General features: G+C 41.9%; 1 protein-coding gene across 1 annotated transcript in view; it reads left to right on the forward strand.

Moving 5' to 3' along the window:
• dcaf13 (ddb1 and cul4 associated factor 13) overlaps positions 1-26,733 on the forward strand; it is a 43,977-nt gene that overhangs the window by 12,821 nt on the left and 4,423 nt on the right. The window contains exons 5-9 of the mRNA XM_060900220.1: positions 4,428-4,583; positions 14,562-14,639; positions 16,312-16,394; positions 16,504-16,668; positions 17,865-18,000. Coding sequence (XP_060756203.1) covers positions 4,428-4,583; positions 14,562-14,639; positions 16,312-16,394; positions 16,504-16,668; positions 17,865-18,000 — 618 coding nt within the window. The remainder of the gene's footprint in view (positions 1-4,427; positions 4,584-14,561; positions 14,640-16,311; positions 16,395-16,503; positions 16,669-17,864; positions 18,001-26,733) is intronic.

Here is a 26,733-nt window from a genome sequence, read left to right on the forward strand (position 1 = left end):
TATTTGTTGAATGAGGGGAGAAAAAATGTTCTCACTGACCTTGACTATGGCATGGTGGTTAGTGCCAGACAGACTGGTTTGAGTGTCTCAGAAACTGCTGATCTCCTGGGATTTTCAAGTGCAGCAGGCTCTTGAGTTTACACAGGATGGTGAAAAAACATCCAGTGAGCACGTCCCTGATTCCTGTTCTGCTGTTGTAGCCCATTCTCTTCAGCATTTGTTCTGCTCACGACAGCTGTAAAGAGCGGTGACTTAACTGGTCTTCTGCTGTTGGAACCCATCTGCCTCAACGTGTTATGTGTTCTGAGCAAGCGACAACCTCCACTCCTGAAAAGTGAAGCCGATGCCGAAGTGCTAAAATCTGCACTTCCTTGAATGGCCACTTGAGGCTGGCTCCAAAAGCGAGTCAATTCCTGTAGACCCTTGTGTTAAAATGTCCAAGTTTACAGAACAGCGAAAACAAAAATGTTTACAGCCTGATACAAAAAAAAAAAGTTTCGATCTCTATAGCTAGTTTCCTTCTTCATGACAACTGTGTTTGTAAATTTTTATACAAGTCAACAGTTTTTAAATTGTATCGAGCCATACATTTATGCATAATTAGGAATGGGGCAGATTTAAGTGACAGTTGGGTTTGTCATCTTGTTAGCCACTAGCTGGCGTTACCTCAGAACTCAAGCCAAATTCAGTGCAGGTGATGGATTTATAGAAATAATTTGTGGAGCCGGTTATTTATTTATTGTAAATCAGCCATCGAGGTTATGGTCTGTATCTTATGGAGCGGCTTCTTTTAGTTTAGCCATTAGCTTGTTGGCTAGCTTGCATACCTAGCTTGTTAGCTTCAAAGTTAGTAGGCATGTTCCAGCTGTACTATTCCAGTGGCCAGGCTTCACTATCCCCGCCCCTTTTTCCATTTATAGACTAGCCAGGAGTTAGGCGGAGTCAGGTGCGACCGAGATGGTGACACCCGTAGTGTCACGTCCACCTCATTAGTTATTCAAAACTTTAGCTGGTGGTCTACCAAAACTCAGCTGACAAAGCGTTTGTACGGAGAAGATGCATTGCTTGCATGAAAAACGCCTTACGCTTGCGTTGTTTTAGGTTGTTCGAATCGATCAAACCATGAAACTGACAAGTTTCTTCAGGGTTCCCCGTGACCTAATAAAGGGTGAACGAACACAGGGTTTCACAAAAAGACGTCGAGAAAGGTGGCTTTTGAACCTCTCACTGAAATCGAAGGGAGCCGAGTCGAAGCATGCTCGAGTTTGCAGTGATCACTTGGTGACAGGTTTGTATCCCTCTCAGCTATGGCCTTAGTGTTTTCCAAGTACTTTTCTTGCTGTGTGTCGTTATTTTACGGTACTTTTTTTTAGTCACGAAGCGCTAAAGTCCCCAGCTGTTTCTTTGTTTACTCCTCACAAAGTCCATATGTATGAAGGTCGCGACAAAATTCTTACCCAGCCGTACAGTTACAATGCGCCGTGATCACTTCTCCGTCTTGTTTAACTAAGATCCAGGTCTTTAAAGGGATTTCTGATGATCTTTGTGAGTGATTTGCCTGAGAGATAAGAGCCAACACAAGTGAGAATCAAGCGAACTGTTTGTTTACACTTCAACTTGCAGCGCTTCGTTGTAAAGACGCGAATGAAAAGCTTTTAAAAAAAAAAAAAACTTGCACGAGCAAAAACTATACAGGATTCATTTGGCAGCGACTTGATAGCGAGGTCCTTTACCCAGCCACATACAAAAAAGTTGTAAGCCTCCGTACTCTTCCACGCTTTCATCTGTTTTGCAGTGTAGAAGGACGTCTGCAACACCAGATAGTTCAAGATGTTGGGGAACTCGACTGAAGGGCAGTTTTTGAAATCGTATGACGAATCCTTCTTTCCCAGACTGTAGGGGTCGATTCTATTGCACATAGCAACCTTCTGGATATATCTAAAGCGAGCAGTGGCTTCTAGATTACAAGCATACTCTGATAAGTTATCGCTAGTTGTTTGCATTACGGCAGCTGTTTAAACCACCAACTATTTCACTTCCGGTAAAACCGCTAAGAAAAGTCACGTGACTGAAATCCAGCAATTTGAGCTATGAGTGAGGCTTTGTCCATTATTTTTAGTTTGTAGTTCTGAGATGCTTTTCTGATCACCACGTTTGTAAAGAGCGGTTATTTGAGTTGCCGTAGCCTTCCTGTCAGCTCGAACCACTGTGGCCATTCTCACCTGACCCCTCTCATCAATAAGCCATTTCACCCTGCTCACTTGGATGTTTTTTGCACCAGTCTGTTGTGTGAAACTCCCAGAACCTCAAAACAGGGATGGGAATTTTCTGCGGATCCGCGGAATTCCGCGGATTTTATCAACCCAGGGGTCATTTTTGTGAATCGTCTAAATCCGAGGAGAAAATGTTTAGGGGGGGTTAGGTATGTGTTGACCCGGTCAACCATCGGGAACAAGGCTCTGTTTACATCGGCAGTTCAGAACGTACACTGTATTTGATTGGCCGTTGAGAGAGAAATATCGCGATTTGACCAATGGTAAACGAGCATAGATAGGAAAGGCCAAAATGTCACATGTAAGCTTCGTTCTGATTGGTTCTTCGCATTTCGCTTTCTTACTCATTCAACATTGCGCTCCACGAGGCCGGAGATTGAGGATGTAACAGCGAATAAGAGCTTCAAAATGGTGAAAATTATCACAAAAGAAAACGAATCGCTTATTCAGATTAGCTGCTAAAAGGAAAAAAACATCTCTGCAATGAAGCATTCCTAGAAAAAGAACAAGTACTTTGTAAATATGTTGAAAACTTAGGCCCAATCCCAATTCTAATTTCTACCCCTCCCCCTTCCCCTTGGCCCTTCCCCTTGAAACTGAGCTACAAGGGATAGGGCTTGAAATTCAACCCTTACGTATTGGGATAGCCCTTCAACGATCGCATACGTCATCGCGTACCTCCGTCAGCGTTTACGTTAGCAAAACGCGACCAAATGCGTCATTGGCTGCGACCAGCCGCTACAGTCAGAGGCAGAACCAGAAATCTCTGCTGGCAGGGTGTGATTTGTTAACTAACACCACTGAATGGGATATCTTTGGCGCTTCGTGCACCACATCCGACAGAATGAGGTGTCAGAACACTCATGTAAACAATAAAAGCGAGAATAACAGAACAAAACGTACGCAGTCAAGCAACCGAAAACAATACTCACTCCCAAAGCTTTTTAGCAGCAGCTTGGATTTCAGAAATCGCTGCTCATTCTCAGCTCGAAAGCGAATCAAGGGGCGTGTTTCCTCTGGATAACAACTTAAAACACGTAAATAATGGAGAAAATACATTTATGACCATCTTTTGCCGCGGGAACCGCCATCTTTCTGAAATCCGCATGAAATCTCGCTGAAATCCGCATGGCATTGTGGGAAATCACTCAAACCCCTTCGTTCGGAGTCTGCTCCAGGAAAATCTCCGTTTGGAAGGGTAGAGAAGCCCTACCCCTTCCCCTACCCCTCCGCATTAACTGGGATTGGGATACCCCTACCCCTTCACGTGAACGCGCAAAATGGAGGGGAAGGGCCAAGGGGTTGGTCCAAGGGGTGAAATGGGATTCGGCCTTAGAGTAGTGTTGCTAGTTATATGTGATTTTGACTTTGGGAGCTGAGAGAACTGTTCAACTGGGAAATTGTGTTTCTGTTGAGACAAGTTCACTGCAAAAGAGGTAACTGCATTCTTTAATAAAGTAACTGAAACATTTACAGGATTATGTCAAATATTCTGTCTTTGTGTTTAATTTATATTCATCATTCCTTTCATTCTAGCATGAAGTTAAAAATTCTTTTTAGCTGAGCATTATTGAGACTATTTTTGTTTATTAGTGTCAAAACTCAAGCTTCTTTGGACTGAAAATATTATTCAACTGGGCAATCTGAGACCATTTCTAGTGGTCTAAAATGTATAAAACTCATTAGCTTCCGGGGGCCTTCGGCCCCCTGGACCCCCGACCAGGCTCCGCCCTGGACCTGGCTGGGGGCCGATGGCCCCCAGACCCCCGATTAAATTTTCAGCTGAAAATACAATTTCTCATTCTCATCCCTGTCAAAATGGGGTTAGTCAGTGTATCTGCAAACAAGAATCGACAAATATAGATCGACATCGTTTTGCATCGTCTGTAGTCACTGTGTGATAAAGAACACAATCATTCATTCACCTTCAGTAACTATTTAGTTACAAGTTCCTTATCGTATTCACTTCCACATCCTAAACTATTTTTTAACCACTCCGACAACAAAAGTATGCTTTTCTTTGATTTTATTTTTTGTCTTGTTTAGTACAGGAATTGATAGCAGAACCTGACAGACTATCGTGATAATTAAATCACTACTTTCAGTGTGTATTGGTTGCTGCCGTACTTGTGCTGGCTTTATTTCCTGTTACAGGCTGTGTACACGGGCATTGACCATCACCAGAGTGAGGGCACTTTCGCAACATGTGGCCAGACGGTGGACATCTGGGATGAGCAGAGGAGCAGCCCCATTCGCTCCTTCAGCTGGGGGGTGGACAGCTTCAGCTGTGTTCGGTATAACCCTGTAGAGGTGCGACACACACGTACATACTTTATTAAGTTTCACGTACACCTCCTTTAGCCTCCATTTTTATTCTGTATGACACTGATGGGCAAACACTGGGGGCTACAGAGAAAAAGGATCTGATCCGTGATGCCAAGATGTATCACCCAGTGTATTCTTTGTTTGCAATCACGTGACACTTTTTTTTTTTTGCTTCCTGGTTCACTTCCGGTATCCACGTGACGGGCAACAATCAAAAACGGCATCCCAGCCAAGTGCACGTCCATCATGATCTTGTGGAAAACGTTCTACTGGGAGTGTGAAATCTCCTCATAAACGTGGAAAATTGCAGTCTTAAACATTGTATTTTGGGTTAAATTTCTGCGTAAAATTTAAAAACTTGGCTTAGTTTTTCCACTCAAATATCGTGACATGAATGTAGTCGCGGTTTGACTTGGAACTGTCTGGATTTTAAGACCAATAAACACTTCCGGTAGTTCCGGAGAAGGAAGCTGAAATTTGCCTTGACTCGTCGCCGTCCCGCTACAGCAGCGCATGATGTGGAGGCTGTGCGAGCGTCGCTAATGGCAAACACTGTGAGCGAGCGTGTCGGGAAGACGAACGGAGCTTGCGGGGGGGGATGCATGTGAGCCGCCATTGTCTTTAACCAAGCAGAAGGGGACACATAAAATAAACAACCGAGCAGGGATTGTTTTCGGTTGCGTTTCTGTGCTCGGGAGGATTTGGTGGTTGTGATGATGGTGACAACGATGGCTTTGAGTGAGAGCTTACACCATAGATGGTCATCTTCCAGGGCCACTTGCATGCCAAGATGAAAAGGTGGATCTCTGGTGGGCCATGTCTTGCTCTCAAAAGTTGTAAAATGTGGTTGATGAAACAATTTATTCTGTTGAAAGCATGTATTCTTTTTCCACAAATTTGTATGCTGAAATGCAAGGGGAAAAAAGATCCAAGTTTTAAATATTTTCCGGGTGAGCATGCCCCAGACCCCCCCCCCCCCAGACTGACACTTGCATCCCTGTTCTACATCTGACCGTGTTAACGGACTAGAACCAAAAGCATAGTGGAGATATCAAGCAAAAATATGTTTATGCAATGGATTTGACCCCAGCAGCTTAAAAGGATAGTTCGGGATTTTTGACGTGAATCTGTATGGCATCCCCATCAATAGTGTCGTGCAAACACACTGACTTACCCCTGACAGCATCCTGTGAGTCCAGTTCTTGTCCAGTTTTGGTCCAGACGAAAGTAGTCCGGCAAGTTTGTTGGGGTCACGAAAGTAAAACGTTTTTCGTCTCAAAACAGTATGTGTTCAAAAGAGTGATATATTTGCATCATAAAACCGTTGCCAAATAAAAAGTCAGACCCCGAAATCGCTTGGCACTATTTTCTCTCCCTTCTTATCACTGCGCGCTGCCGCCAGGTGACGGCCACGGCTGTTTCATTCATTGTTTTAGTGATGGGAATTTCGGCTCTTTTTCGGGAGCCGGCTCTTTTGGCTCTTCTTACTATAAGGAGCCGGCTCTTTCGGCTCCCAAACGGCTCCCGAGATTTAATTTTTGATTTAATTGCTGCAATTAACTAGTTAATTACATTATTATTTATATTTTATCAATAGGATGTTTTCCATTTTATTTTTTAGTTTTTGTAGCCATTGTAAAGCTTTGTAAAGTATAGCAGTGTAACAATGTTCTAGCTATAGAAATAAAACTTTAATTACCAATTAATAAATTATTTTCTCACAAACATAATGCAAAACTGTGTTATATTACCAATATAAAATACACAGAAGACATCAGCTGTTTATCCTTTATGGCTTTATTTCACACTCGACCTTGAACAAAATGCCATAAAATAAATTATGAAGTATAAATCAGGCCTAAGAAACTATGAAGCAAAGTTGGAAATTATTTTAACAAACACAGAACAATGTGCAACAAAATATGTGGCACCTTGAGCGCATGTAAAAAGAGAAAAAAGTGCCACACTCTGCTCCACCAGTAATGAGAAGCCGCTGGAACAGCAAATATGCTCCTGTTATAATGACTGCTGTCTCGTTGTATACCGCAGATTAATCTGGCCATGCCAAGGCGGTTGCCGACCGAACCTGTCAATTTATGAGCGACAATTTATATCATGAGCTTTAGGAATTCACGGCAACAAAACAATGATCATGGTTGTCAAATAGACAATCATCCTTCAGCTGAGCTGAACTCTCTCTCTCTCTCTCTCTCTCTCTCTCTCTCTCTCTCTCTCTCTCTCTCTCTCTGAGGCACCTAAGGACAAAAAACTGATTCGGCTCCCACCGAAGAGCCGGCTCCCGTCGTTCACTTCAAAGAGCCGACTCTTTGAACCGGATCGTTCGCGACCGACACATCACTACATTGTTTACTGCTAGCAAAGTCAGGGTGTCCGCGGGGTTTTAAAAAGTATTAAAAAGTGATAAATCAAAAACGCAAAATTTAATGGCCTTAAAAAGTGATAAATTTGGTCAAAAGGTATTATTTTTAAAGAATAGGTATTTTTTTTCTTTTGGACAATGACTGGTTTCATTTTGATGAAATAGGCAAAATAAAATAAATCCTTTCTTGCTTGCGCCGCTACTTCAAAAATGAATGTGTGATATGAACTTGATATTGACGTCATATCAATGCATTGTATTCATTGGTCGATAGAAATCTGAAATCGTCTGCGTGCGCATAGCTAAGTCCAAGTGGAGACGGAAAGCAGTGCTAAGTGAACCAGTATCTCTTCATCGAATTCTAGCTGGTGGCAAAAAGTTTTTAGAAATGGGGAAATGTAAGTTTTCCCGATCCTGGCTCCGGGATCCAAGCTTTCAAGCTTGGATAAGGCCTGTCGTCGGGAACGACAGGCAGGCATACTGTAAAGTATGCCTCAAAATCATTAATATTAATTGGATGGGGGCTAATGCGCTCAGGTCGCACATGAAGTCGGAGAAACACGTCAGGGGAATGCGCGGTCGTGGGCAGCAACAGTCTATCACCTCGACAGCTAGCACTAGTGCTAGTGCTATACCAACGGCCACACCACCGCAGCTGCACGAGCAGACCCGACCCGTGGACCCGACTCAAGACTTGAAGATTGTGCTGGGAGGCAATGCCACGCTTCGGGCGGAGACTCTGTGGTGCCTTAACACGGCTTCAAAGCACCAGTCTCTGAACTCGAACCAGGGAATAGGGGAGCTATTTGGCGCCATGTTCCCTGACTCCGTTGTAGCCAAGTCGTTCACTTGCGGAAAGGACAAAACTGGTTACATTATTCGATTTGGCCTCGGGGCATTTTTTAAAAAGGAGCTGACGAAAAACATCTGCCAGGATGGGCACTTTGTGATTATGTTCGACGAGAGCCTCAACCACTCAAACAAAAAGAAACAGCTGGACATCCATGTCCGGTATTGGGAGGATGGAGAAGTTAAGTCCAGTACCATTCCATCACTTAAATGAAGCAAACCACCCCACCTCACATTGTTACTGTAACTAATGCCCTGTTGCGAAATATGCAACCGAGTCTCCTGGATAATGGTAATGATGCAAGTAAGTGTTGGATGACAAAATCTATGTGCATGTCACAAAGTCTTTCTGATTGATACTTGGTGCAATTCGATGTCGTGGTGGTTGTAAAAAAATCTGAAGGTAGTAAAAAAAGGTATTAAATGGTAGTAAATTGACTCAAAGATTGGTGTATATACCCTGAAAGTTAGCGACAACATGTCTGACTACGACGGTGAAATGTGTGCGGAGATTCAGCCACATCTTTGTTGCTACAGCCTGGATAGTCGCAAGTGCGCACCATTTTCACAAATATATTATTGTATAGGTTATAGAAGGTGATAAATTTGTCGCTGTTCTTGCTCTCAAATTAGCTTGTTAGCGCCGCTGATCTGAACTCCTAATCACTGCCAAACAATGGGAAAGGTGTTGATTCCTGCGCAGATGTCAACATGACAGCGCGCAGTGATACCGAGGGAGAGAAAATAGTGCCAAGCGATTTCGAGGTCTGACTTTTTATTTGGCAACGGTTTTGTGATGCAAATATATCACTCTTTTGAACACATAATGTTTTGAGACGAAAAACGTTTTACTTTCGTGACCCCAACAAACTTGCCGGACTACTTTCGTCTGGACCAAAACTGGACAAGAACTGGACTCACAGGATGCTGTCAGGGGTAAGTCAGTGTGTTTGCATGACACTATTGATGGGGATGCCATACAGATTCATGTCAAAAATCCCGAACTATCCCTTTAAAGACGGACTTTTGTTGAAATCGCTTGAACTTTTCAAACATAGAGGTTCCAGACATTCCTAATTATCTGGTCGTCCAAACAGTTTTACATGAATCAAATGAATGCTTTCAAACGTCTTCAAGCCTATAACTTTTTTTTTTCTTCATTTATGGCTGGGTTCATGACCTTGTCCTTTAGAAGTCTTGTTCCAATAATCATCGTCTTTTTGCGAGGGTAAGTAGCATGAGCTGAAGTGTAGCATGTGATTTCGTTTCGTCACCGGTTTGTTTTACGCCATCTAAAACGTCAGAAAACTCATTTTAACATTAGAAGTTTTGATTTTAGATCCATAAAGTATCCTGATGTACGAACCTTTTAACAAAACGATCGCGGCATGTGGACTCTCGAGTCCTTTCAACCACAGTGAAAGGGTTGCGAGGCATTTTTCACGGCGTCTTTTTGAGATTTTTCGTTCTTTCACCCTTGTGCATGACTTCTTTTGGTATCCTGTAATACCTTTTGTCTTTTGATCGGTTTGAACATCCAAATACAGAGCAGCAATCTGGCATATTCAGAGGTGAAACGCGCGAAATGACTGCAAAGTGACTGTACAAATACGATGCCTGCCTGTCAGCTGGAAATCTGAATACGTAATGAGGCGGATCACTACCGGAAGTGACTCCTATTGCAAACAAAGAAACAGTTGATGCGGAGCAAAGACAAGTGAGGTAGAGACTGAAACAGAAACTGGATTTTGAATGAATACACTTTATCTTCTTGATAACCATAATTAGTTTAAAGAATAGATGTACTTAAAGGAGATACGCAGAACCATGGCCTCACTTTTTGTTTATAAATGCCTTGAGACCTCAAGAATGGCACAAGAATAGTTTTAAGCGTTAACAATAAATCTAATGTAGTAATTTTTACGATTAAAGTGATTCATATAGGTAGCGGTCTGAGTGAATGACCTTGACATCTGTGATGTCGCAGCAGGAAGTCTGACAGTCTCATCACCATTTCCGCTATACTAAAACACAGAGCTGACTGCAACTCCGATCCTCCATTTTGAGCTAATTTATCATGCCACGTAGATGTGTTGCTGGCGGGTGCAGCAACACGACAGAAGGTGGATTTACGTTGCATTCATGGCCCAAGAATGTTCAAATTGCAAAGATTTGGACGCGTTTTGCGAGAAGTTCATGGGCACATTGGGCGGCTACGAAGTCGTCTCTCCTCTGCTCTGCACATTTTACTGAAGACTCGTACAAGACCTCTGATCTGTTGAGGAGCGTTGGCTATAAGCCCGTATTGAAAGAGGGTGCAGTACCAACAATTAAAGGAAAAGAAAACTACAAGAAAAGGAAAGTAAGTTCAGTTGCACCAGTTCTCCCGGAGCGTGAGCCGAGGGTTGTTGCTAAAACACGGGACGGGACATATCGCTCAGGCAGTGACCTCCCCGCGGTTGTTGCTAAAACCGGTGACGTCCCGGGTTTTAGTAATTGCCTGAGCCGAGCAGTAATGGTGGAGTACTCCGTATGGAGAATGAGTGGAGCAGCTGTCTGATTTCTCTGCTGGATATGCTGGCCTCAGCAGCAGTATCTCGCCCTTACGTGGAAGAAGCAAATGAACGGAGAATTGAACGAACAACTGAAAGTCAGATTGTTTCGAAACAATCAGCCACAAGAAGCGAGAACAGACGGGTAAGATGCGACTCTCATTTGGATACAAAACAACAAAAATGGCACGTTGTTTACCTGCATTTAGGTTAGGCCAAAAAAAATTGTTTCCTATTACATGCCTTGAAAAATTAGGGTAGGTCGGCAGGGATTTTTTATTTTTTATTTTTTGTGTGTGTGGAGGGGGGGAGAAATGTTTCCATGGCTATCACCACTCCTTTTTTTTTTTTCTCCTCCATATTCGCAATAAAATCCACCCACCCAGCACTCTGTTTGAATGCATGTTTGCAGGTATTCTGTTTTCAGAAATAAACACTAAAGAACACTTTTCAAAGATTTATTTCAAACCATACACAAACTTCTCACACTGACCATGTGTGTTGAGCTGGAAAGATCAGCTGTTCAATGTCTACTTCCCATATGGCCTGTAGCAAATGTCTTTTATGCCTTTTTGAAGGCACTCGTCACATACTTCAATAACTGTTTTAAATCTTTTTCTCAGATCTGGTTTAACACAGTCTTTTAAGACAATATGGACAAATGTCTGTTCTTCCAAATCCACTGCTATAGTAGGCTATTTCAACAGGATCTGCACAGTTGAGAGGCATTCTGACACCACAAACTGAGGCAAGAAAATGTTCGGGGGGGTATTACTGGCGCCCAGCAAGAGTACTCGAACTCTGATAGCAACCCTGCGAGTACTGTTTGTTGTCGGTGTGTCAACCGATGCTTCGCATAGATTTCTATATTTACTCTAGAACTACTGGTACAAGCTATATATAAACTTCAATGTCTTTAAATGTCGTCTCTTTTTCTAGCGACATAATTTGTCTAAGACTGGGCTTGCGGGCGGCACGGTGGTGTAGTGGTTAGCGCTGTGGCCTCACAGCAAGAAGGTCCTGGGTTCGAGCCCCGGGGCCGGTGAGGGCCTTTCTGTGTGGAGTTTGCATGTTCTCCCCGTGTCCGTGTGGGTTTCCTCCGGGTGCTCCGGTTTCCCCCACAGTCCAAAGACATGCAGGTTAGGTTAACTGGTGGCTCTAAATTGACCGTAGGTGTGAATGTGAGTGTGAATGGTTGTCTGTGTCTGTGTCAGCCCTGTGATGACCTGGTGACTTGTCCAGGGTGTACCCCGCCTTTCGCCCGTAGTCAGCTGGGATAGGCTCCAGCTTGCCTGCGACCCTGTAGAAGGATAAAGCGGCTAGAGATGATGAGATGAGACTGGGCTTGCGATGTGCAGGACACACGTCTTTCAGCACATGAACCACTGCCATTTTCGTTGCTTCCTGTTAGAGGTAGTCACGCGCATGCGTACAATCGGCCGTTTATGATGTGAGAGACACTCGCGCTATGCATAACGTACGGACGTTGGTCTATGACCAGGGACAACCACGCTGTGTGCGTCGCATGAGCGTTTTGATGACTGAGAGGGGGTCGGAGTAACGGGGGTCGGTTGGGTAACCGGACTTCTCATCTCATTATCTCTAGCCGCTTTATCCTGTCCTACAGGGTCGCAGGCAAGCTGGAGCCTATCCCAGCTGACTACAGGCGAGAGGCGGGGTACACCCTGGACAAGTCGCCAGGTCATCACAGGGCTGACACATAGACACAGACAACCATTCACACTCACATTCACACCTACGGTCAATTTAGAGTCACCAGTTAACCTAACCTGCATGTCTTTGGACTGTGGGGGAAACCGGAGCACCCGGAGGAAACCCACGCGGACACGGGGAGAACATGCAAACTCCACACAGAAAGGCCCTCGCCGGCCACGGGGCTCGAACCCAGACCGTCTTGCTGTGAGGCGACAGCGCTAACCACTACACCACCATGCCGCCCCGTAACCGGACTTAATACATGTAACTTGTATTGTGTGTTTAAGTTACCGGTATAAGATTACTTAATTTCAGAATATGATGTGATTATTTAAGCTTCAGAATATGATTCTCAGTTCATCTGATTATTAGTTAGCCTTTTACGTTTTCAGTGAAAATGCATGCATGTACATGCAGTGATGGGAATAACGGCGTTAGAAATAAACGGCGTTACTAACGGCGTTACTTTTTTTAGTAACGAGTAATCTAACTAATTACTTTTTACATCGTTATAACGCCGTTCCCGTTACTTACAATAAAATGCTATGCGTTACTTTATTAAAGCTGTTCTCATCTGGCACGCTGCTCGCTCAGCCTTTCTTTACTCTGCTTTAGTGTGGGGCGGGGAGACACGAGACAATGGCACAGTAAGCCAATCAGAGTAGATTTGGACAACATAGATACGTAGGTAGGCCACGCCTACTGCACTACTGCGCGCTCTTTCAATCGGAAGACCCAGCAATGGCGAGCGGTCAGCCCAGCACTGCGCTTTCACATTGGAAATACAGCCATTACTTTTCATTACTTGAAATAAAAGGCAAGAGTGTTTACGTGCAATGCACATTATGTCGAGGAACAAAGCGTTTGTCCTCGTCAGTGGCCAGTAATTAGTAACATAATTTTAATAACTACAAAAATATATTAGTACATTTGATAGATGTGTTATCTCACATTGTCCCACAAAAATATTAATATAGTGTAGATAACATTACTAATTGGTTCTGTTAAGTGTCCATTTCAGTCATTAAACACATTTAACATTCACTTTTATTATGATTACACTAACTGAATTTTGATTTTTTTTGAGGGGGGAACAAAATGTAACGGAATAATTACTTTCCCTGGTAATTAGTTACTTTTATGACAAAGTAACTCCGTTACTAACTCAGTTACTTTTTGGGAAAAGTAACTAGTAACTATAACTAATTACTTTTTGAAAGTAACGTGCCCAACACTGTGTACATGTATGTTGTATAAGTTATAACACCTATCCTGTTTTAATGAGAGTCAACCCACAATCAATGAAGTCAAATCAGTCTTAGTTGAGCAAGTTGGTGACTGTATTTCTTACTTTCACCATAATTTTTTTTTTTATTGATATGACTTTGGTCTATAGCTGTCAAAGGCCTCGGCCTTAAAACTGGGTACTGCTGTGACGTCACACACTCAGGGCTGGCTGGCTCAGCGGGGCAGCTCGAATGCCAACTTTGTGGCCGATTTTAACTCTGGGGGGGATATATAAATTTATTATTTTTTTTTTTTAATTAAAATTTTTTTTTTTAAATTCCCATTTATGTAGCATACAAGAGTCAAGGATGGAAATACTATCCACTCAGAAATGTATTTAAAAATAAAGGTTTTGCATACCTCCTCTAAAATACATTACAAAATATAATAACTTGAGTTAATTCCAGCTTATAGGCTCACAATAATACCACTGTGGCCTGGGCAGTACAGGGTTTACAGGATGACCATGAATTGTGAAACATCATATATTTTTAAACATGTACTACTTTTTTTTTTTTTTTTTTAAGATTTTTCTGCCAGCCGTCAGTTTGAAGCTACAAGGCATTCGAACATTGCCAAGCTACCAGATTTGCTGACACATGTATTTGATCAGACATATTACAGACATCAGTGTGACTGTACATTATCTGGCCAAAAGTTCACACACCCACATATTTCTTCTTCCCCAAACTGTTGCTACAATGTTGGAAGCATATCCTGTACCGTTGTCTTTGTATACTGTAGCGTTACAATTCCCCTTCACTGGAACTCAGAGGCCCAAACCTGTTCCAGCACGACAAGGCACCTGTGCACAAAGAACATAGATATTATGTGCTAAGGTTGGATTAGAAGAACTCTAGTGTCCTGCACAGGACCCTAACCTCAACCCTGCTGAACGCCTTTGGGATGAACTTGATTGGCCTCCTTACACATCAGTGCTTGAGCTCAGTCATGCTCCTGTTACTGAATGAGCACAAATCCTTATCGACACGCTCCCAGATTTATTAGAAATTAGAAATTCTCAGAAGAGTAGAGGATATTAAGATAAAATCTGGAATGGGATGTTCAAAAAGCACATGGGTGTGATGGTCTGGTGTAGACACCTTTTAGCCATTAAATCTTGCTCTTTACGATGCTGTGAAGATGTTTAAAATGCTAACATTGTGAATGCTTTTGCAGACCGAACTCCTTGCAAGCTGCGCCTCGGACAGAAGTATTATATTGTATGACATGAGAGAGTCAACTCCACTTAAAAAGGTATTAACGAGCTCTTAAGGCCTGGTCCCACAATACCAGTAACTATAATGATAACGATAAATAAATGGGTCCCCTGCAGTTTATATGGTTGGTGGTCACACTAGACCGATAACAATACCTACAGCCCAGGCCTGGGTTTATCCGTATCGGTGAGATTGCTTCTGGAGCGATTTGATTCCACCCCCCCACCCACCCACCTCAGGCCTGGTCCTGATCTGATAAAACATCTGACCAGTCAGGTTATTGTTTACATGTGATATTGTTTGAACATGTGATATTTTTCCCTGGGCATCTTTGTATATCCTTGTTGCATCGTGAAGTCACGGATTCACAGAAAATAAATATAATACAACAAATTACGGATCTTTTTATTCACAGATATGTGATTTTGCGTGAAATATCAATAGTAAATGAATAAACATATAAATGCAACTAATATATTTTAATTATGAACTTCAGCAGTCCAAACATTTTGTTTTAGATTTCTTAATTTTTTTTTTTTTTAATCCGTGATGCATCATCTGTATGAAATCAGTAACCAGTCTGTAATATACTGAAACGTCCGTGACCAATTCGTAAATTATTGGCATTTGTGATGCATCCGAATTAAAATCTGTAACCACAACGTATTTTGTATCCTTTTTTTGTTTATTATATTTCCGTAATCCGTGACCTATCCGTATTTTATCAACCACCGGAGTGTGTACATGGGTTGTTTTGAAGTCCAAGCTGTACAGTACGACCCGGAATAATGTGCTACTACCTGGAAAAAAACTTCCATGACTATTCCTAAGTCGCGTGCATTTATTTCTCTGAGTGTCAGGACCAAGTGATATTCTAGTCGGGATTATAGTTGTGGTGTGACTGCTCCAGACTGGAACTAAATTCAGGTAGAAGGATAGTCAGAGTTGTAGTTATAGGTATAGTTAGAGTTATCGGTGTTGTCGGACCGGGCCCTTATTACTTAGGGTGCATCAGTTGCCCCCTAAAAATGAAAAGTTCCTCCGATCATGATGCATTTTTGTTTTTATGTTCCTTTTGGTAAGAAAAGACACTGGGTGAAATATTGTGACAAAATTCAAAAGTTTAATGGGGACACCAGGAGCTCAAAGTTTTGGAAAAAGCTGCTATTTTATGACAAAATTTCGATCACTTTTCATGAAACATTATGGCACCTTATAGAGTATACCAAATATCTTAGATACACATTTTTAGTACATATTCTAAATATATTATCAAGCACAGTTTGAGTTTTAGCTGTTCATTGAATCATTGTTCAACTACTTTTAAACAATACAAATGTATTACGAATCACATTAATGCTTCTCAATCCCTTGCAAAGGTTCTTAACATGATCTCTGGGTCACAAGAAATCAATAAACGGAGTCCAACATTGTGATTCAAACCTTATGCGAAAACATAAAATAAGCGTTTTTTGGCAAAAAATGAACCTCATGGTGCCACCATTAGACTTTTGAATATGGTCAAAACATTTTACAGGATGTCTTTATTGGTGAAAAGGAACACCCAAACAAAAATGCATCAGATTTTATGAAAGTGAGGGCAACTGATGCACCCTATTATTACTGGAATTTATTTTATTTTATTTTTTGTCTCATTGTGGTGATGATTCTGACGATGACGACAACAATAACACAGTCCTCTTTCTCAGGTTGTAATGGACTTGAGAAGTAACACGCTTTGCTGGAACCCCATGGAGGCCTATAATTTCACATGCTCCAATGAGGACTATAAGTGAGTCACATGACATTTAGTACTGCTGTAAAGATGATAAATGAAATACAGAGCAGGCACAGAGTGTCCTTATTCATGCACTGAGTAATTATTACATCTGTTTGTTCAGTTTGTACACCTATGATATGAGGCGTCTGGACACACCAGTTATGGTCCACATGGACCATGTGTCTGCTGTGCTGGATGTGGACTACTCGCCCACGGGGAGCGAGTTTGTGTCGGCTAGTTTTGACAAGACGGTTCGCATCTTCCCCAAACACAGCGGCCACAGCAGGTGAGTGAGGAGTCAGGAGATCGGTTTTTATACACCTATACCCTGTTAGCTGTAGGACTCCATTCCACACTGCTGGATTCTTGATTCTGATCAGTCGCTTTAATGTAACAGCACCTCAGACAGGGTTTGCAGTAGAGCTGTAACGATACACCCAACTCACGATTCGATTCGTATCGCGATTTTTGACCCACGATTCGATATGCCCACGATGTTTTTTTAAAGTAGTAAATTTGACTTATTAACATTTACTTACTTACATTAACTATTTAACAAAAAATTCAGACCACTGCAGAGAATGAGTAATATGTATGCAAAAATGAACAAATGTATATCCAAAGATTGTTTTATTTCTCAAAATAATACTGTTGAGCCGGAAGCTCTGTTTTTTTCGGTTCTGAAAAAGTCATTTTTCCAAATCGTGTAAATGCATTAAGATTTTTTTTGGGGGGGTGGCTCTCACTGTCTCACTCTCATAGGGCCAATGATTTTCTGTGATCGCGGAAAACAGATGGAAATTACGGAATTTTTATGGTGAAACATTGCTCGCGTGTCAAAATGTAACTGCCGCAGAAGGCTTCCGCCCAAGCAGACATGCCTTCAGTGTTGCCAGATATTGCTAACGTTTTCCACCCCAAAATATGTTCAAAACCAGCCAAAAAGCACCTAAACCTGCCCAATCTGGCAACACTGCATGCCTTTCCGGTCAAGTGATTGTGATTGGCTTGTGGCACACCTAGCCAGCCAATGAGCTGCTTGTTTACAGATTCGCTCCCCGCGTCGCAACCAGAATGGCGACCGCTTAATAGAAATGAATGCTCTGCCAGTGGCGAGTGTGGACGTTGCGTGACTCGCAGAAGATTGTCGCAGATCGGCGAAAAAACGACTTACTAATAGATATAAAAAAATAAAAGTAATTTAAGTAAGTTTAAAATGTAATGTAAATAAAAAGTAAAGTGTTCATAAATTGAAGTTTGGAAGCGCCTCTGTTTTTGGGCTGAGGAGAAGTTTGAAAGGGTGTACCGCGATTCTGCCTTCTTGTATCGCGATACGGATCGTGGCTCTGCGTATCGCGATTTCGATACGCATATTGTTACAGCCCTAGTTTGCAGGTTTTGGTTCATCATGACTCGTGTAAGGGATGCTCCCCGTAAAGTGCATGTTTTTTTCTTCACAACTATTTTTCCGTTTTTGTTCAGGGAGGTGTACCACACCAAGCGCATGCAGCACGTCATCTGCGTGAGATGGTCAGCGGACAGCAAGTACATCCTGAGCGGCTCGGACGAGATGAACATCCGCATCTGGAAGGCCAACGCCTCGGAGAAACTCGGAGTGGTGAGAGCCTCGACTGTTTCTACGAGGAACGACTTGCTGTACTGCGTTTGTTTAGTGCAAAGCAGTGCTTTTTATCCTGCTTTAAAGTGTACCAGTACTGGTCATGCTTACAACATTAATCGTGCTTTATGTATTACTTATAGACAAAAGACGCGCACGTTCAGTGTTTAAAAAAAAAAAAAACCCGTCAAAGCACTTTTGTGGACAATGCTATTCTGTGAATTACCCGCGGAGGCAGAACCACGGGGAGCAGCCATTGCTGGCCAGAAGTGGTGTACAGTTGTTGATTCCGGGTTATCGGGTTCAAGTAAACAAGCAGCGTTCTGTGGGTTGAGATTCCCAGTCAAGTAACTTCAGAACACGTTGAATAAATATAGATTTAATACTTGAAATAGATCTTTATGGCACATCTCTATTATTTCATGGCATTATGTGCAAGGAGATTTGGTTGTACTTTGGGGTCGAGAGCTTCACCGGTGAAGCTCGGCAGGTTTAGAGGTCATGTATTGAGAGAAATATCTTCGTGTTTTTTTTTTTTTTAATCATACAAGCATGATAAATATATTGACAAACTTTACACTTTCCTATGTGCCCACTGGCAAATAATGAGTTTTTAAATGACCTGAATTAGATGAAACATAAAACTTGTCACCTTCCTCAGTCACACCGGAGCACCCACTTCTGCATTCATAAAAGATTATTCACATGCCCTGTGTCTGAAATCGCTTCCTACTCACTATATAGGGCACTATATAGTGAGGACGCCGTTTTGTAGCACTGTCCAGAATGACAGTGAGGATTATTACGCCCTATATAGTGCACTCATAGGGACTAGGGAGTAGTGAACAAGTGAGCAGCTTGATGATCACTTTCACTCTTTCGGTTTCGATTGGTTTCTCTTTCACAGTGGGAACGCCCACCCGTAAACAGGATAAAATCTGTCCGACATCCCATTAGGGAATATAGAGGTTTTCGACCCACGTGACCGTTGCCATGTCAACAAGTAGATGGCGCCATTTTGGCAGTCACAACAACGGTGACTCCCGCTAGCCCAACATGTCAGAGATTTGTCAAAAAATATGTATTTTACCTTTTCACAGCATGCATTGTTTGAATGGTTGCCATGACAACATATGCAAAGATTTCCAACAACATTTTGTGGCAAAAAAATTCCATAACAGTCTACTTCAACGTGATACCAAATAAAAGTAAATTCATTGCAGTTAGAAAAATAGTGTCCAGGTTGAGAGAGAGTTACATTGATCATATAGAAAAATGCATAATAATTAATATGTCTAGTATCGAATTCTAGTTTTGTCCATTGCATATTCACATCTAAAAAGTACAACCCACCCAACAACATGGCTCTGCCTCGCCTGAGGGCACTGTGTATGTTAAACCTAGACTACACGTAAGCCGCCCAAACACTAGTAAGAAGCCCGGTGCCAGGTAGCCCCATTGATGAGGCCGAGCGGTCCCCGTCTTACGTATATAAAACGGCGGATGTATAAAGATAAAACCATCATAACCTGACTAGTGGGGCTAGGTGCCAGGTAGCCTGAACACCGCCTAACAGGGCTTACGTGTAGGCTAGGTGCTAGGCTATATGTATAATTTGTCATTTATCTCGTATACGATATCTTTAAACTTTTGGAAAAGTTACCTGAGACAAAATGTTCGCCACACAAACGCGTGTGTTCGGTGGGCTGCCAATTCTCTCGCCTGATCGCCGCGATCCACTTTTCGCGACGCTGTCGATCGGCCGGGAACCTATGGAACGTTAATCCAGGTTTATCCCCTCTTCTGTTGTGGCAGCTAACTGCACAACATGTATCAGGCATTCTACGATAAAAGTAAGTGATGAAGAAGATGGATATTACAAGCGTTGTTTGCTGATAAGCGTGGCTTTGTTTGACCTCCAAAATGCCGGCGTAAACAGTATCACGTGACCCTATGACGTCAGGTCAAAAACCTCTATAGGGGGATATATTTGGGCTCTTTGGAGGTAAAACTTGTTGCGAGATGGCACGCAGAGTTTCTGTGCCTCGGATGATTCGTTTTATGATTCAGGACAGCGATTCAGTTCAAACTTGAGAATTGCGACACTGATGATGAACAGTGCCCATTTAAATAAATATTTTTTTATTTTTTTAACTTTGACTCGATCCAGCCAAAGATCAGCTCGAGTAAGTGTAAATATTTCATCTATTTCTTATAAGCAGATCGGTTGATAATGTTTATCTTAGACTGGTGTTTGCAACACGGGGTCAGTGACCAGTCCACTGCAGCCCAGACAATCGGACAAACCACCGACCGAGCGTCACTACCGGTGCTGGAACAGCCCATGAAGGAGGCAGCATGTCGCTGACCATGCCTGACTGGTGGAGCAGTGACCTAAAACTCGCGTGTACTTGACAAGAGCTTCTGACAAACGTTACGTGACTGACCCGCTGGTATCATACGTGATCTTTTGAAATCACTAGCAATTAAAATTCACTCCAGGTACAGTTTAAATATTTAAGGATTTAATTATCTCTTCCTGCATTTTCCGTAATATGAATTTGAAGTTGATAAGACACTGCTGAAACTGTTCTACAGCACGTGACTGGATGCGCTCCACAGAGTTTGCATTTTTCTCAGCCGTGGCTCGGATGCCGGTTTGTTGAACTCTGCCCGGATCAACAGTAGTAGCTGCTGCCAAGCACTTAAAATAATGTGCAGTAAGGAACAGCACCGCTTTCAGTAAGTGGCTTTATGGCAGCATGGATGCTGCTTAGCCAAGAAAGGACCTGGTTTCTCTCGTCAGAGTGCCATAATACGATTTTATGATGCAGATAACAGAATAAGCACTACAAATCAGACATCAAATTCCCTTCTGCCAGACCTGCACTAAAAAACAGATGCAGACAGAAGCTTCAGTACAATGGCTGTATCATCGGGACAGTCCAAGTATCAATTTTTTTTTTTTTAAATAAGATCATTTAGTGTACTTATTTTGTAATTCCTGGCATTTGTTTCATACTGATGAAGCGACACTTTTGAGTCCCATATTCATCATAAAGGTCTCTCCATCCTCCTTTAGCATCAAGGTGTCGTCTCATCTTTGGCTCCTCACAGCCCTGTATATTCTAACGATCTTAACTACACTGGACAAGCAGTGCGCCCATCAGCACTTTAAATCATCCAATCACTTAAAGCGGAGCCTCTTCGGTAAAATAATGAGACATCAAACAATCAGGACGGCTTTTAATTAAATCCAGAGGAGATGCTGAATCAAGCCTGAGGCCTCGAGAGTTTTCTACGGATGACAGTGCAAGTCAGTTTGGGAAGTCAGGTGATGCGTGTATGATTTAGCAATAATGTCAAACACCGACGCGATGTCCGAAATCGCTCACTACTCACTATATAGCGAGTTCGCCATTTTCTCGTGCTGTCCAAATGTATAGTGAGAATTATTACACCCTATATAGTGCACTCAAAGTATCCCACAGTGCATCATGAAAAGTACTGAACAACCAACCAATGGTCACTAACCAAGCAATATATATACCATCATGCATTGCGGTCGCGCTGAAAGAAAAAAAAGCGTGTTGGGGTGAATGGACGGAAGAAGAAACGCATAATAAATGGATGTTCAAGTACAATTTAAAAATAGTAAGAGAATAGAAAATAGAATAAGACAGATAAAATACAAGAATAAAAGTGACCGTGCAGAGCGAGGAATTAATCAAAAGCCTCAAATTTGATTTAATGAAAGGTAGCGGCAAAGAAGAAATTATTCAGCCTTGATTCATTTAAAAGAACTGAAAGATGCAGCAGACGCAGAGTACTTTGTCTTTATTAATGTGGGAAAAACGCTCAGTATAATATGGATTTATCACAAAAATACATGCTTGTATTTATTTTTGAAAACCCACCAGCCGACTGATCTGGCACATTTTAAGTGTGCAACAGTAATGACGTAAATAATGGCATGGCGGAGTAGTGTCCGAAAACGCTGTTTTTTTTGTTTGTTTTTTTTCCCTTTCCTCTTTTCTTTTCATTTTACCAATGAGCTCACTATATAGTCCTCTATAGAGTAATTCCCTAGAAAGTGAGTAGGAAGTAGTGAATGAGTGAGTGATTTTGGACACGGCAGGTCGTCATCTTTCTCCAAAATGAACATTAAAGAATTTGCAGGTTTATCCAGTTTAATGCGCTCATTCTAGCTCGTTAGCATTTCTATAGTAATAGTTCATTGATGGGGACTTTATTGAGGTATTTCACCCACGTGACCAAGTCACGTGACGCAGCCATTTTGGACGGCACGCTTAAGTCCTTCAGTGCAAGGCGGTATGAGATGGTGGAGACCTTTGCACATTTTAACAAGAAAGTAAGCTGTGATTCGTGTTAAATTGGACCTGTCTTTTATCACAAACACTGTACCCAGCCTTGGTATGGAGCCCTGTTTATTTATTTCTGTGTCCCGTTTCTTTCTAGCCTCTGTTATTGCGTTTTATGTCTGATGTCTGCTACATGCAACCCTAGCCAAATTAACACTGCCTTGTTTCACTGCTCAGATGGGTTAACAAACACTGACCCATTTATTTTTTGCTATATATTTTATCAAAATTGCGTTAACTGATAAACTAACCTGAAATGAAATGATCACTGCAAAGTCTGGAGTACTCTGTTGGCTCCCAATCCTGTCTCTTCACAGCTGCAATCCATTTGGCCCTCTTGTCTGGGTCAGTAGGAAACCGGTAGTGATGTGTCGGTCGCGAACGATCCGGTTCAAAGAGCCGGCTCTTTGGTGGGAGCCGAATTAGTTTTTTGTCCTTAGGTGCCTCAGAGAGAGAGAGACTTTCACAAAAAAAGTTGCTGTCCGATTGCGTCTTTGTGTTGTCTATTACCATTCAAAGGAAAAAAAGTAGCATGGTGTACGCCTACTTTTTTTGGTTGGGGGGGTTGATGTCATTCACAGCTGCGAAAATACAAAAATTGGTGTAATGCTTAAAGCTGTGGAGCGCAGGGGAGAGGAGTCTGTGAGGCACCTGAGGAGGGGAAAATCAGCTGTGTATTTTATATTGGTAATATAACACAGTTTTGCATTGTTTGTGAGAAAATAATTTATTAATTGGTAATTTTTATTTCTATAGCTAGAACATTGTTACACTGCTATACTTTACAAAGCTTTACAATGGCTACAAAAACTAAAAAATAAAATGGAAAACATCCTATTGATAAAATATAAATAATAATGTAATTAATTAACTAGTTAATTGCAGCAATTAAATCAAAAATAAAATCTCAGGAGCCGTTTGGGAGCCGAAAGAGCCGGCTCCTTATAGTAAGAAGAGCCAAAAGAGCCGGCTCCTGAAAAAGAGCCGAAATTCCCATCACTAGAAGCCGGTAAAAGGAGCGTCCTGCACGCTGTCCCTGTCTGTTGTAGCAGCCCACAGCACAACAAGCAAACACCATGGTTATTTATAGTGTGCTTACTAAGAAATTAATCTATTCTAGGTGTCTGTAACACGTTTTTTTTTCAAGCTGGTTCTCGCTCTCTGCTGTCTGCAGCGTTTAGTATGTAGCTTGACGTTCAAAATGGCGGACACCGGGGCGTCATGTGACCCTGTGACGTCAGGTGAAATACCTCAATACAGTGAATGCTCCTCTAGGCATAGGGGTCATTTCACTCCACCCTGTCGTTGATCATTTTCCTTTAACAGCATGCCACGTTGTTTTTATTCCTTACCTGAAGCCTTTTTGTTTCTTTAGCTGATCTAACAATAAGGCCAATGATCTGTTGCCATGGCGTTGCATCAGTTGTCCGTCTGTCATCCACAGTTCAGTTAAATCGTATCTCCTCCGTCAGTTCTCCACAGATTTCCGTTCCGATTTTGTTTGAAAGAACTCCTCACTCCGCACAAAACATGGTCGTTGTCTTGTCAGATTTTTTGCGAACGAGTTACTAATTAGGTCAAATGAACGAATTTTCCAGGCCTCTCACTAGCATTTTACACTACCGTTCAAAAGTTTGGGGTCACTTTGAAATGTCCTTATTTTTGAAAGAAAAGCACTGTTCTTTTCAATGAAGATCACTTTAAACTAATCAGAAATCCACTCTATACATTACTAATGTGGTAAATGACTATTCTAGCTGCAAATGTCTGGTTTTTGGTGCAATATCTCCATAGGTGTATAGAGGCCCATTTCCAGCAACTCTCACTCCAGTGTTCTAATGGTACAATGTGTTTGCTCATTGCCTCAGAAGGCTAATGGATGATTAGAAAACCCTTGTACAATCATGTTAGCACAGCTGAAAACAGTTGAGCTCTTTAGAGAAGCTATAAAACTGACCTTCCTTTGAGCAGATTGAGTTTCTGGAGCATCACATTTGTGGGGTCGATTAAATGCTCAAAATGGCCAGAAAAATGTCTTGACTATATTTTCTATTCATTTTACAACTTATGGTGGGAAATAAAAGGGTGACTTTTCATGGAAAACACAAAATTGTCTGGGTGACCCCAAACTTTTGAATGGTAGTGTATCTCCTCTCTCATTTCTCATCCGATCCAGTTCTGATTGATCGTTTTGGGTAGATCTTCCCTTGAGGAACAAAACTTGGTCATTTTGTTTGTTGATTTTCCTGTTGTGAACAATTTGTCGTGGAGGTTGGTCCTCTCTCACATTGTCACATTTCAGTTCTATTTGATGTTTTGGTAGTCCTGGTTGTTTTGATGGCAGGCCAGATGAGCTACTACGTCCTTGACGTTCTGGTTTATTCTTGCAACGGGGAAACGGTGTTCTCATGTTTGATTTGCAAGTTAGAATAGCAGTTTCTTCGTGGTGAAAGCTAAATGATGCAGAGGTTAATGTCTACTGTAGTTTATCCAGGCTTCACATGCTTGTTGTTAAGAAGAGTGTAATTAAGGTTTAACAGGCCTCTTGGTTTTGTCGAGTGAAGCAGAGCTCTTGTATGGCATCAGCAGTTATTAGCCTTAAATAAATTGCATTTGGTGGGGGTAAAGAAATCATTGCTTTTAATTAGAATGAAAGCTTTCAGCTGAGGGGCACTTGGACGTGAAGCGAGAGGAGGGGTTGCTGGGACGCTTAAAGGATATGGGACATGGATTTTTACCTGGGCATAATTATGTATAAAGGACATAAGAAATGCCATCTAAATCACTGCAGGGCGTCAAAAATGTGAAAATCATCACATTATTCAAGTTTTTTTTATACATAAGCGTAAAACAAGGATTCGTTAATGAGCTAGGTGGTCACGTGACCCGTGACGCAACAAAAACTTTCCAAGGAGCCAGCGCTTGGGAATCTAATGTAAACAGGTTACCGAAATGGACACCATCGACAGTGACATTCCCGATGTTTCACAGAGATGTGAAGTTAGACCCTATCAATTCGAACCGATAGCTGGAAATTCACATGAACATGGATCTTGTCTTTACTCTGACGGGTCAGATGATTCTGAGAGTGAGAGTTCATTCAATCCCCATGAAACTGAAAGCGGTCGGCTCGATAACACTTCCTGGTAAGTTAAAAACAATTCTGCTCAAAGGCTAATGATCTGTTGAAAGAAGTATTATTTTTGTATCATACATTGAAAGTTCATCATAGATCTAGCCAAAGTCCGTTGCAAGCTTTTTTTTTTTTTTTTTGCTGATATTTTTCGAGATTGATTGAGATACAATGCTTCCAGAGTCCGAGATGAAAACATTCAAAACGGCGAAACGAGTCAGAATTATGATAATCAATAATTGATACACCCAAAATTATAATACTAATCCTTACCTCGGCTTTCAGTCACTTAGCGCAGAGGTCTTCAACAGGGGGGTCGCGAAATCGCACCGGATCACTCATATCAACAAAAATATTCCTGCCCTGTCCCCTGGCCTCCGTGCAGGGATGCAAACCGCGCGCCTTTCGGCGGATGCCGCCTTTTTCATGGCTGAATCGCGCAGATCCGATTTTTAAAAAAAAAAAGCGATATTAATTCATGAAACATGAAGTATAAGGATGAGAAAAAAACAGTTTAAATCGGGAAGCTGCGCACATTTGTGCAGCCTGGCGCAAATGTGTGCAGCTTCCCAATTTAAACTGTTTGGTTTTTTTTTTTTTCTCATCCTTATACTTCCTGTTTCATGAATTAATATCGCTCAGTACCTGAGTATTAATGTTGAAAGAATCCTCAGTGAAATGGTCCGAACACAGTTTGTGGGAAACAGTGGGTGCAAAGTTTTTTCAACAGGTGTTCTGTAAAGTTATCCTACCTCTTGGATTTGTCCTACCAAGCCTACTGCGCATGCGCGAAGCCTACTGCGCATGCGCAGGTGAGCCCACACTTTCCTCAGCTTCGGGTCCTTGGGGAATGCAAAAAAACTTACTCCAGGGCATTTCCCATTGGAATTATTGCAACCATAAGCAGCACAATACACCATGATGTCCAATGTATGATGTCCAATGTACTTTAAAGACTATAAAAACAATTTTCTTGTCATTCACTTCTCCATTCATCTACCTGCTTGTGCTGTGCCCGAAAGTTTTTGTGACGTATGATCACGTGACAGCGGCTCTTCCGGTTCCAAAAAATGCATATCGGAAGTCGAGCAGAAATGCCATATAATCATCACGAATATAACGATTTTCCTGAATTTAATAGATGGTTTTGTATTTGTTGATGCAATTAATTCATATTTTTAATGGAAAGAAACTGATATAGCGTGCTTTTATGTTTCA

This window comes from Neoarius graeffei, chromosome 19, assembly GCF_027579695.1.
Source record: "Neoarius graeffei isolate fNeoGra1 chromosome 19, fNeoGra1.pri, whole genome shotgun sequence".
NCBI lineage: Eukaryota > Metazoa > Chordata > Actinopteri > Siluriformes > Ariidae > Neoarius > Neoarius graeffei.